Source organism: Chelonia mydas, chromosome 11 (genome assembly GCF_015237465.2).
Source record: "Chelonia mydas isolate rCheMyd1 chromosome 11, rCheMyd1.pri.v2, whole genome shotgun sequence".
Taxonomy (NCBI): domain Eukaryota; kingdom Metazoa; phylum Chordata; order Testudines; family Cheloniidae; genus Chelonia; species Chelonia mydas.
This window is the reverse complement of record NC_051251.2, coordinates 35,325,070-35,338,490: the sequence shown is the minus strand read 5'-3', so window position 1 is coordinate 35,338,490 and position 13,421 is coordinate 35,325,070. Positions and strand designations below refer to the sequence as shown.

The window sequence follows — 13,421 nt, the reverse complement described above, 5'->3', positions numbered from 1 at the left end:
ACCAGGCTTTTGGGTATTTTGGAATGGGTGTCTTTCTGACCAGAAATTCCATCCTGCACCTGAGAATCCTGTCCTGATGAAAGTTTAATTGAAATTGGTATTTTTCCATGACAAATTTTGATTCTGACAAAGCAGCATTTTCTGATGGAAAAACTTTTGCTGAAAAATTCCTGACCAATTCTAGTTTTGACTTCGATCTCCACATTCTTTTTAGTCAGTCTGGGGCCAAGAGGGCCTTGCAGAAATCCCTACTCTGTCCTCTACACTATATAATTTTCTTGTTAGCTAACAAAATATCATGTTTTCTCATTGCCACTACTTTTGGTAAGAGGAAAAAAAACTTGTGTTCTACATGGACAAACGTTGTGCCTGATTCTCAGCTGTACCAAAGCTCTGCTTAGTGTAGCTTAGGAGAGCGGAGTGCCAAAGTGGCTTTAGGACTTCTTGAACTCCCCAATTTCCAGGACTACTGAGGGCCAGTTTGGTCTATTGTGTATTAGAGCAGCCCCAAGTCTGCTCTTAGTTCTGTGAGCCTGTTGGCCTTATGTTTTGAGCATAGAAGAATTATGTATACTTGCAAAATGTATATCATGCATAGTAATATGCCGTGCTCCTATTTCTTTTTAGTTCTTCATGATGTTAGGATAGTTCTCAAAAGGTGTAAGGAAAATATTATCTGTGCTTTTTTAAGAAAGAATTATGCACTGCACAAATTCAGACTTCTGTGGTTTTATGATCGCAAGGTATTCATGTATGGAGTTCAGTTTTTTCCCTTTTGCGGCAACATACTGTATATACAATGTGATGGACAACATCCAGAAAATTACCTCAACAAAAGAAAAGGAGTACTAGTGGCACCTTAGAGACTAACCAATTTATTTGAGCATAAGCTTTCGTGAACTTTCACGGAAGCTTATGCTCAAATAAATTGGTTAGTCTCTAAGGTGCCACTAGTACTCCTTTTCTTTTTGCGAATACAGACTAACACGGCTGCTACTCTGAAACCCCTCAACAAAAGAATTAACATTTTGAGCATGATCTTGTGGGATCCTGAACACCTCTTGAGTGGTTTCACTGGAAATTGTGTGCTCATCAACTTGCAGAGGTTACTCGGGGCTATAAATTGGGGGAGAGAATTTTGAAAAAAATTCACGTAGTGTTGCACTAAACAGAAACTGCATATGCACTGTGGTGTGTAAAGTATCATAGCAGCATTTCCTCTTAATTTTTTTTAATAATATTTGTTGAATTTTTCCAGTGTTTGGCAGAAAGATTTGATTATTTTTCTCCATCTGTCTTTGGAGAACGTTGCCAGTTCTCATATATCTTTTCTGTGTGTTTACTGAAATGAGTGATATTAGCATAAATAATGTACTGTGCTGTGTTTTGCAGAGGACCACACAGTAAGATAGACAGTGCACAAATTACATTTGAAAATGACAAGAAGTTGGGAATATTGGATCCAAACAAAAATTATGGTGAGTTATTCTGACTAATTTTTTACTAAATAAGAAAAATACTTGTAACCAAAGTTGAGAAGAATTTTTGTTTCCAAGTTAATAGAACTTTCATAGTCAAAAGCATCTAAAACCACTTTATGAAGTACAGAAATTTGATACAAATAGAAGCTACTTATGCACATGCATTCAAATGCAGTAGTGTCTTGATACTTGAAAATTGTTCCAAATATAGAAAAAATTGTTCCAGTCCTAGGTTACAGAGTCTCACGACATCAATCTGTGGCTGACATTGTGAAATCACTTTCAGAATGAGTAAGACACTGTGGTTGCTGTAATTTAAAACATCAAAACAGAAAGAAACCCTTTATTTTACATTGCAAAAGCACATGGATTGTAATTGAACTGCAGTGTGACTCAGGACATAGATTTCCCGGTACATTGCTTAATAGCACTCCCTGGCCAATTAAATTGCACCAACAGGCTCTGAAGGAAATCCTGTTTAGAATAAATCTGCTGGATAGATGGTGTCTTCTATGCTAAACCTTCAGAACGAGAGATTTAAAGCAGACAGGTGCAGTGGAAGAATGATCTCTGTAAAAGAGAGAAATTATATTGGTCTGAATTATGTTGCTAATCTAGCAACAGGATTTTTTTTTAAAAAAATGATGATGTCAAATGGTATTGGAAGAGCAAAACATTCAAGAAAAAATTCTCATCCCCCAATTAGCTATTTCTGGCTTTACTGGCATGATGAAAAGTTGTATTTCAAGGTTAATAGTGTCAAATGAAATGACAGGCACCTTGTTTGAAATATACAGGAATGAGAACATCTAACCATGGTAAACTAAATTCCTTAAATCATGTCAGTTGGATTATTTTTAATTGTGGAAGTTGCTATTGCCAGGATGTTTAGATGTAAACCTGAATTTGAGCTTATTTTGTTTTTGAGTTGTTAATGCAAAGATTTAGTTATCCAGTACACATGTAGTAAACTTTACTTTTAGATTATTGTTAACAAACAAAAGAGGATCCATCATTCATGTGTGTAGTATAAAAAAAGTTGGCCATAGTGGTTTCATTGTGTATGTAGATCTGAAGGACTGCAACACCCTTTTGATTTATCAGCCCATAATGGGTCCTTCAGAGACAATCAGAGCTTCTCTACACTAATGCGCAGGGTTGATCTAAGGTACGCAACTTCAGCTACGTGAATAGCGTAGCTCAAGTCGACGTAATTAGATCTACTTACCTCGGTGTCTTCACTGCGGTAAGTTGACAGCCGATTCTCTCCCATCGACTCCGCTTGCGCTCCTCATTCTGTGGAGTACCGGAGTCGACGGGAGAGCATTCAGTGGTCGATGTATCACGTCTAGTATAAATGCGATAAATCGACCCCTGCTGGATTGATTGCTGTCCGCCAATCCGGCGGATAGTGTAGACAAGCCCCCAGACTTACGGTGTATGTTGCACTAGATGGATGAAATTAATGGTTTTGTGAACTTGATGAAATAATTGCCAGTTATGCACCCGAGATTGCTGAAGTACTATTGATTTTCTGAAACAGTTAGATTTTCTCACGTGTGTGAACATAGAGGATCTCTTGTCAGTCATGAATTCATTTTGTGAATCTGGTGAAGACAACATTGGTGCGTTCCTGCAAATATTCATTAACTATTTGATGATAAAGAAAATGAAACGACCAAAGTAATGCTCAGTTAAACTGTGTTTTGTTTGTGTTGCAAGCTATTTGTAAATCATTTCATGAATCTGACTGTGGAACTATGAACAAAATCTATTAAATTAAACTTTTCTTGTTCCCATTGTAATCCATTGTTGCATTACATTGTTTAGAACAATGTAGAATATCCCAATAATGGTTTCTAATATGTTAATTTTTGAATTTATCACAAATATCCTGTCTGAGAGGAAAATCAAGTTTAATTACAAAACTGCATTATGACGTGTTTGTGGAAATATGTTGTTTTGTAGGGAAGCAAAGGCCCTTCCACAGTTCTCGAAATGGATCATTCATTCCCCTAGAACCCATTACTTTCATGATTTCATGAACCCATTACTTTATCCTTGTATTGTAACAAATACACACATTAAATTTTGCAAATATATAATCTTAAATAGTTGCACTCCTTTAGATACATGATTGAGTGTTTTTATTAATCCAATCTACTTTGTTTTTTCATATTTATAATTCAAATAATTTAAAACTAGTAAACTGCTATTTTTAATACACACATAAAATACATCAGGGAGAGACATTTGTTTTAAAAAAATCATTTGAACTTAGGATAATTAATTTTATAGTAATGTGTTTTAAAGTGAATTTTGGAAAGGTTCAGGTGTGATTCATTTCCCCAAAATTTAAGATAGGCCACTTTAATATACACTCCTGGAAAAACAGATATGCAGTAATTGTGTTGCTCAAATATTTTTAACTGCATCAGTGCAGAAATGCTAGAAACATCTGGCAAATCACATCTTTTTATGTGAAGAAATATAGTAGGTACACAAACAGCAGAGACACGGGCCCAAACAAGAATTGCAGGATATAATCTTGAATAGTCCTTACCAGTTTGTAGACCATGAGCTATACCTTATATATAATGGAATGAAATTCAGACATCCTTCGTGCCCCAAAACCTTAAGTGGTCCCTAAACAGGCTTGGCCGTCTGGTCTATCCATGACACCAACAGCCTCAGTATTACTACAGTATTTTTCATTAAAAAAAAATATTAAATTGGAAAAATTACCAGTACTAATCAAGCTAAAATATCTTTCTAGTGTCTTGAAAGGGTATAATAAGGGAAAGTTTATTATTTCTAAGGAACCATTTCTAATGGTAAAAGAAAATGGGGGCATCGGGCTTCATGATTTAAACAAAAAAGTCAGGCTGTTTGATATTCATATTAGTTGAGAAATATATTTTTTCTTTTAAAGATCATAATGGCACAAGATTCCTTCCAGCAACCACAGGAGAAAAAGAAAATCAACGAAAGATGGGAGAAATTAATACAGCAGATGTCAGAGAAAAAAATAAGCTTGAAGTTGAGAGACTATCAAACTGCCAAGAGAATAAAAATGACATCTCTACAAATCAGAATGATAATCCTCAAGTGAATCTAGGAATACAAGATCAGAAGCTAATTCAAACTAACATGGAGATAGTAAAAACTCAGGATGTTGCAATTCAGACAACTCCATCTGATAATAGTTTTGGCAGGACTACACTAAGTGAAATGATTGTCCTTCAAGATTGTGAGTCATCCACCTTCAAAGGAGTAGCCCACATGCAGAATTTGGATATGGACAGTCCATCTTTGCAGTTGATGAACAAGGTGCAAGAGTCTGTAGAAGTTGCAACAGAATTCAACCATCAGAGACAAGACGCTGCGGATGACAAAGCAATTCCCATACAAAATCAAAATAATATATATGAGAATGATAGTAGTTTTACCCCATCAGAGAGAGCTCCAAAAAGTGCAATTAATTCTCCTATTAAAGGTTACCCACTTTATAGACAAGACTTCAAACCTAAACCTAAACCCTCTAATGAAATTACAAGAGACTATATCCCCAAAATTGGAATGACTACTTATAAAATAGTTCCTCCAAAATCTTCGGAAATATTGAAAGGTGGTGAGTCAGATGCTATGTCAGACATTAAGGATCAGATTGGAGTCACCTTGGAAATGTCCCCACAGTCAGAGAATTCAAAAGAATTTGGAGTGCAAACTGAAATTCTTAGGGTTTCAAAAAACACAAGTCAGTCAGAGTCTGGTTTAAAATATGAACCTGCTTTGGCAGTGAATGATCAGCTGCACAAAACTAACAGAATTACTGACAGTGTCTCAACTTCTGAACTTGGGGTTACTACTGAAAGCAAGCACATAAAAACAGAGGCTTCCAAACCCAATCTAGGTAATGGCATAACTCCATTGATGCTAAACTCAGGTAACACAAATTCTTCACCTGAGACTCAAGAAAAATCAAGTGTTTTCAGTCCTACAACGAAACCTAGTTCTTTTTACTTACAGATGCAAAGAAGGGCTTCAGGTCATTATGTAACATCTGCAATTGCCAGAAGTGTCAGTGCTGCTACAAGTCCTACTCAAAGAGAGGCTATGAATACAGAGAGAGAAAAAAATTTATCATCAGATCGATCTTTTTTTCCTTTACATAAAGCATATAATTTCCCTGCTGAATTAGATGAAGAAAAGGTTGATAATGAGAAAAAAATTGACACTTCTACTTCTGTCAAAACTGCTAAACCTTTGAGTTTCCCCTCCTGTCAGCCAGCAACATTGAACTTAAGAACTCTTAGAACTTTTGCAGTTCCAAAACCATATTCCAGTTCTAGGCCATCCCCCTTTGCTCTTGCTGTCTCATCAGCAATCAAAAGATCACAGTCATTCAGTAAACCACATACCATCAGTAGCCAGCCATCAAAAGAGGAATCTTCTGTTGAACTATCCTCAGCACCTTCCACAGGAGATGTGAAGAACCAATTTTTACAGACCTTAACAGGAGGTTCACAACATAGTATGATGGATAAGGTACATTTTACAAAATTTAATATTTCTTGAACATTAATCATTATATATTTCACAGAAGAGTGAGATTCACTCTGTCCCTTCTTTGAATAGTTCACAAATATTAGTAGGCTTTGGATTAATAGCATATAAACATCTAGTGGGTGCATTCTGCTGTAACAGCACCATATACAACATTTCAATGGAATATAGGAAAAAGAAGTAATCTTGTCTTGTACGGAGTTTATAGAGGATACTTATATTAAATGAAATTTTTCAGCAAAATTGAAAATGCTGAGAAATAATTTTGTCTTACCATAATTAATAATGTCTCAAACTTATAAGCAAAGAAAAAATAACTGGATCTGGTTTATCTATGCATACCTATTTTCATATTCAGAGTTGTTGATTTTGTTTTTTAAAAAGTACCATGCGTAAAACTAGTTTTTACTTACTTAATTTTTGAGTGATATCCCAGAATAATCGTTTGAGGGACACCGAAACAGGATATCTGTAAGGATGCTGATTATCTTCTGGTATGACTAGCACAAGTCAACAGTATTATGTAACCTGACTGGGATCCAGGGGTTGAATTGGAAAAGTAGAGTTAGTGGAACTCTTCAAAAGTTTGCCCTGTATAATGTCTATCACTTTAGATGCTACAGTGAGATGCTAATGTTGATAGATTGTGCAGATATTCAAAGTAGGATCATGCATGCTTCCTGGGATCAGCTCCCTCACGGAATCAAATGTCCTATTTGTACACGTTGGACTTGGGTACTCTTGAGTGGCGGGGAGGGAGCAGTGGTCCTCTCCCAAGTCTACCCACTTATGGCCCCAAAATGAGCTGTTACTAAGAGTAAATTGTGTAGCTCATCATAGTATGTTTTTTTAAAATGTTTTAATGAGTAATTAAATATTTATCAACATTGACATTTAAAGTATCATAATTGGGCTGTAACACCTACTCAGATGAATGGGGAAGTTCATACATTTGAGCTATTATTTCATGTATTCTGCAAATTCAGGCAGATGTCACTGCTTCAGTTGCATTCAGTTCACATTTTGAAGGTTTTTTGTTTTGTTTTGTTTTGCAACAATAACAGCTATATTTGCATATAGTAAAAGCTGAGATTTCAGAGAGCAACTGGGCAGCTTGGGAGGGGCATCTATACTATGCAGTGGCCTAATTCTAGCCCTGCTGGCATCTGTATTTTTGTACGATTAAGTTGAGAGTATGAATTCAGTTCTAACTGTGTGAATATTCCTGGAAATCTTATACTATTCATCTTGTGGTAAAGCAGTATCTGTCTATTTCCTAAGGCTTTGTAGTCCTAATAAGGAACTTGCAGGCATAGAAATAAATTTGTTTGATATTAATTAAACTACGTGAGATGATTATGTGGAGAATTTTATAGACATCTTGGGGAGAAAATTCCCCATATTTAACAGTAAAAAAGTTCCTTAAATCCCTTCCGGCCTGTAACTTGTTCAAAACCAAGGTATAATTCCCAGATGCTATTTTATGGCATCCTCAGCTGGGTGCTATCACATCATAAATTACTTGCAAAGTGAACATACAAAATGAAGGCTGTTCCCTGAAATCTTGCATGAAGCAAAATGAGGATACAGTGCTGTAATATTTGGCCAGACTGCTTCAGATATCCATTTATGACCTCACTCAAATAAAATGCTTTGATTTTTTTTCCCTAATAGAAAAGTAATTGTACAAACAATGAACAAAACAGCCAGGTGCAGTCTTCAGCTGACCACCCAACTTCTGTTTTTGAGAGAGAAACTGCTTTAACGTTCCAGAGCTCTGACCCAGAACAGATCCACCAGAGTCTGCTGGCTGCTATCCGCTCTGGAGAAGGTGCTGCCAAATTAAAAAGGGTGAGTTTTCATCATCACATCAGTAACAATGGACTTACAGTGCTTATTTCAAAATTACCAAATTAACGCCTAAAAGCAATCAGTCCTGGAACTAATCATGACAAGGGAGTCTCCTGAAAGTGTGTTTTTAGTTGTACCAAAGCAGATTTGTAAATGTACCTGCAAGAAGCTTATGCTGTCATTTTTTCAAATAGAGAAAATATTATGTTTCTGAAATACATTTTATATTAAAAATTATTAAGGCTCCACTTCAGCAAAACACATAAGCATATGCTTATTTCTGTTTAGCAAAGCACTCAGACATATGTATCTATTTAAATGCTTTGCTGAACAGGGATGGTTTTAAGCACGATGGTTTTAAATCGGCTACAACCTTCTGCCAAAAGTACACATGCAGAAGTTGTAAAGATTAATTTCCTGTTGATTGTTGATACTATAGACACACTTAATTCTTTTTATATTTTAAAACTTGTGTCTGCTTTTTGGTTTCATAAGCCAGAACAATCTTGTTTTTCATACAATGTTTGTAAGTGTTTTGTGGCCAGTGATTCCGGAGAGAATTAAGTATGCATCTTACTGCAAGAAGTGCTGATATTTTCCTGTTTCTAGAATGCAACACTACGTAAGAAAAATGATCCCTTAAATGGAAACCACAATACTTAATCAAAAAAAATATTATGAGTAGTTGTAATTCATTCTATTTGTGGGCTGAGATATTATAGTGATATATACTTACTAAATGCTTTAAATAATTAGGAAACATGGAAATAATATTAAAAAAAAATCACCAATGTAAAGGATAAAATCATGAATTAGCCTGCTCTATTCTTGAATACTCAAATGACTGGAGATACATGGCTTGCTTAAAGCACGGTTCTTTTTTATTGTTACCATGAACAATCTGACACCTCAGAAGAACATTCTTTTTAAATTATTTTGCAGAATAAATATACTGTGTTTTTTAATAAGTCAGATCATTCCATAGTTTCAATTTATATTTCCCTCAGTTAGATGATATTTGCAGATCTACCTTTTACAACAGTATTGTTAATTAGAAACCTTTAAAAATACTCTGGCTTGGTTTGATAGACATTCTCATTTGTATCTTTCTGTCCTGAACCCCAGTTTTTTGTCTTCCACCGGCGTGCTGAAGTATGACCTATTACTGCAGAACCCGGTCTCTTTTGAAGATTCAGAGCTTTGTTACCCACCTACCTAACCCCTCCAAAAAATCCCTATTGCGAAGCAATTATTTTATAGAAGTCTTTGATTCCTTAGAACCATATTCAGGAGAACATGGGTTCTGTGGGTTCTGTATTTTGACACCTAAACATCTTATATTACATGGAAAACCTCTCTCTTAACAGAAGTATGGCAATGGAATAGCATCTTTGAGTTTCCCAGGCCCCCCACCTTCTTCACATAGATTGAATAGTCCTGCTTCCTCAGAATGGTCACAAGTGGAAAGTCAGCATGATCGGTCAGTCAGTCCAGTGTGCTGTCAAAGTGGTGCACAGTTAGAAGTTGTATTGCAGTGAACTAGTTGTCAGCCACTTACAAATCATTTAAGGACAGTGGATGAGATTAATCAAACATTGAATCTTTTGGAGACTTGATGAAGGTTGGATCTATCTGATGTACAAGAAACATGCCTGCTTTTTATTATGTAGCTTTCTGATTATTGTTACATAGTTGCATTGTGAACCATATTGAAACTGAAAATACAGTGTTTAAAAAAAGTGGATCAAATATGAAAATATCAAAAATATGTAAAACCTGTTTGCAATACTTGCCATAATGCCTGATAACTTCTTTGAAAAAATAAGATTGATAAAGTGCTCTTCAGAATTCAAGAAACACATCAAGCATAGCTGGAAAGCTGGAAAAGGTTTGCAAGGAGTTCCATAACTTTTTGATTTTCAGTACTTTCCTTGACTAACTTTGTACAAGTAGAGAAGTTTTGACACTCCCTGCCCGAGGAGTTGACAATCTAAAGGACAGAAAAATATAAACAAGAGTCTTTCAGAATAACTGAATTTGAAAGTTTTCTAGAATAGTGGAATATTGAAATGAAGCAGCATTTTTATGGACCTTGTAGAAGATGTGTGTTTTCAGGGAGAACTTGAAGGATGGAGTGAAGGAACCTAAAGCATTCTACAGCATGGGGGCCTGGGAGGATTTCATGAAGTCTGTTCAAATATAGGGGCACTTGAAACTCCAAATGTGTAAAATGCTAATTGCTGCACTGTTTTCTTTGTAACAAATAAAGGGGAGGTGACATATGACGCAGTGCGGGGGGGGGCATGGGGAGAGAAATTGTGGCATCAACTTTATTTTTAGGCTGTTGTGCTGATGAATTGAGGCAATGTTTTTATTAAAAGCTTAAAATTGAGAACAGGGCATATTGTAACCAATGGAAAAATAAAACGCCTTTGTCAGCAGGGTATAAGTATCCAGATAGTCAGTGATCCTGGTTGGGAAGGGCATTTTAGGTGAATTAACTCATAGCTTCCATTAACTGGTTCTGTGAGTGATGACTGGCTACTATTTGGTCCTATTGAATTGGGTATAAGGTCTGTCGGGTGCTTGCCATCCCCCTTCCCTGATGCAGCTCTGTAAGGGTGGCATTCAAGAAACCAGACAAAAATACTACCATGGCTAGCCAAGTCTTTTTTCTTCTTTTTCCTTAATAACTTGCCAGAGTGCAGAGCCAAGATCTGTGGCCTTTTGTGCCGTGGATCTTTTCTGTTGAATGGAGCCTTCAGTAATTACTAATCTAAATGGGTCAAATGAGGTTGTTTTTAAACAATTTTTCTCTCTTCAGAATATTTTCATTGTGCTAGTAAATTCTGTTCAAGATCTTTTCAGTGGTATCTAATCTTAGGGCCTGATTTTTAGGATCACAGAGCACCCACAGCTCCCCCTGACTTCATTTGGAGTTGGTGGTGTATTCAGCACTGTTGGGGAAAAAAAAGGCCCTAAATGTCTTAAATTAACAGGTTTATCACCTAGTAAAACTTTACCACTCAGTAAAAAATTCATTGCAGTATCACAGAACACATTTAAATCGAGAATTATATCTGGAATCAGTTCTAATGTGTACTTGACTAAAAGAAGATGTGGATGTATTCATTTTTTTTGAGATGGCAGCAGAGCTCCAGACACAGTCAATAATTGTATTAAGTGTGCAGTTTGTGAAGAGTTGTTTCACCCTTAATGCTGACCAAAGTGTACATGCTATGGAAGTAGTAAATATCTGGTTTTGTAATTTATAACTTGATTGAGCTTCAAAAAAATGATTGCTGCATTTGTAAGCTAGTACTGAATAAAATATTACAGGGAAAAATTCATTAAAATTGGACAAATATTTCTATTTCAGCAGCGTGATGATGATTTTCTTTTCTCCTAGGTTTCTGCTCCATCATATACTGTATCTGTCAATGGAAGATCCAGGCTCAGTCACTCATTTTCCACAGAAGAAAAATATAACCATTAGACATTATACCAAATATTTTTGCACTTTAGTACCATTGCCTAGGCTAAATTAATACTAACTGCAAATTTTTGCAAATGTAAATGCAGGTGTATGTCACTATACATTGTTAATTAAAATATAGGAATTTCATGCTGGATCTCTTAATTCCTGGGGAAGGTTTATTAGAATATGTAATTTATAGTAATATTTTTGCCTTTTTTGTAAAAGCTGAAAATGCTGCTTCAGAACTTTAAGATGAGGTGCAGATGAGTTTCATTTTCGTTTAAATGAAAATCAAATGTTGATTTAATTTTGTACTGTTAAGACTGAATGACATGTAGCAACATGCTGAAAAATACTGATTTAGAGGAGTCTGAGAATTTCAGATTTTTAAGTTTATAATTGTATAATACTAATGTTAAATTGTGAGTTTAAATATACATCTGCCACTTGTTGCCTCAATGTTATTTTGTTAAATTAAATATTGTAATTAGCAGAAAATCTTAATTATATTCAATGAAGCACACTCTAGAATTTCATAGAAAATGGGTGTGTTTTCCTTTCTTCAGCTAAGAGTTGGAATCAATACCATTTGGCTTTTACTCTCCTTAACTTTTTTCCTAATAGCACAACAAACATTAGGACAAAAATGATCTGAAGTTTTTCATACTATTTTAATATTTTCTTTACACTAATATTATTTGGCTTTTCTCATTTTGCTCTATAACAAGTAATTTTTGTGAATAGCTTTTTCTCATAATATTCGGATAAGCAATATGTACCAGATACCTTTTTAAATATTGTCATCGACATGTAGAAACAATGATAGGGAAAAAAAATCCAGTTTTGATATTTAGTGAAAGAGAAATAAAAGAAATGTGCTCACATGAAATATAACTAAAAAGATCCTAAAATGCTTTGAAATTATTCATAAACAGTTGATTATAGTCTTAAATCAGCACAATAATGGGAAAACAAAGCACATTATACTAAAGTCTATATTTATAGAATAAGCATTTGCTACTGAAATAGAAAAGAGGTGAAGCTGGAACACTATATAAAAAGAAATGCCTAATAATAGATACAGTGTTTATCAGTTTCTTTCTTGTCAAGATGATACTTTTTTAGGGGAAAATGTGATTATAGTGATGATTTAAAAAAACTGGATTGTAGATATCTACTGCAAATATTGAGATATTTGCCATTTTCTAAAATATTTCATGTTGGGTTTTGGTTGAATAAAAGTAATTGTGTTTAGTTTTAGTCTTTAACAATATTTATTTTGTGTTGTAGAAACCATTTGTAACATTCAATGGTATTTTAATTGCACAAATCGGTTTATAATTGCTCATTTAAGAAAAGGTTTATTTTGAAGAATGGCATACTGCCAATGTTTTTTGTGCAATAATCTGGGATCAATGTACATTATTTTCACTAGTTGGGAGTGGTCACAAGTAAAACTATATTAAAGTTGTAACAATGATTAAACACCTAAGACTGTCCTAGTAAACAGTAATTCTTAAATACTAAAGCAATGAATATTTATTCGCACAATCCTGTTGTCTCATACATTCTGGTTTTACCCCGAAATCCACTGATAAAATGTATCCCTCTTTTTTTTCCCCCACTTAAGAATAGATCCCAAATTTTGAATGGGAAACAAATAATCAGCTGAGGTTTCAGCAGATCTTTCCAAATGGCTGCTTCATAGATCACAGGAAAAATGGTGGCATCTATAACAGGGGAACAATCTTTTCTCTTTCATGCTTAGCTTTTCTAGATGTCACTGTGTCTTTAGGGATATATTTAGAAAATATAACCAGCTATAGCTGGTTTCATGAATAAAACTAGTTCTCCTAGTGACCCTCAGCTTTGCTGTACTATATTCTGATTTATAATATGCTGATAGCACTATTAAAGGAATCCCCTTCCATCTGCACCTGGATTTTTAACATTTCAGTTTTCTTTCAAGTAATAGTTTACTGCCAAAATATTAGTAAAGCTACCTCATATGACTAATTCAATTTCCACACATGGTGACTTTAGAC

General features: G+C 34.9%; 1 protein-coding gene across 5 annotated transcripts in view; it reads left to right on the top strand.

Annotated features, from left to right (window-relative positions):
* COBLL1 (cordon-bleu WH2 repeat protein like 1) overlaps nucleotides 1-12,925 on the top strand; it is a 123,188-nt gene extending 110,263 nt beyond the window's left edge. For all 5 annotated transcript variants that reach the window (XM_037912529.2, XM_043525393.1, XM_043525395.1 and 2 more), the window contains exons 12-15: nucleotides 1,393-1,478; nucleotides 4,414-6,029; nucleotides 7,722-7,898; nucleotides 11,308-12,925. In XM_037912529.2, coding sequence (XP_037768457.1) covers nucleotides 1,393-1,478; nucleotides 4,414-6,029; nucleotides 7,722-7,898; nucleotides 11,308-11,394 — 1,966 coding nt within the window. In that variant the 3' untranslated portion in view covers nucleotides 11,395-12,925. The remainder of the gene's footprint in view (nucleotides 1-1,392; nucleotides 1,479-4,413; nucleotides 6,030-7,721; nucleotides 7,899-11,307) is intronic.
* Nucleotides 12,926-13,421: the final 496 nt, after the last annotated feature.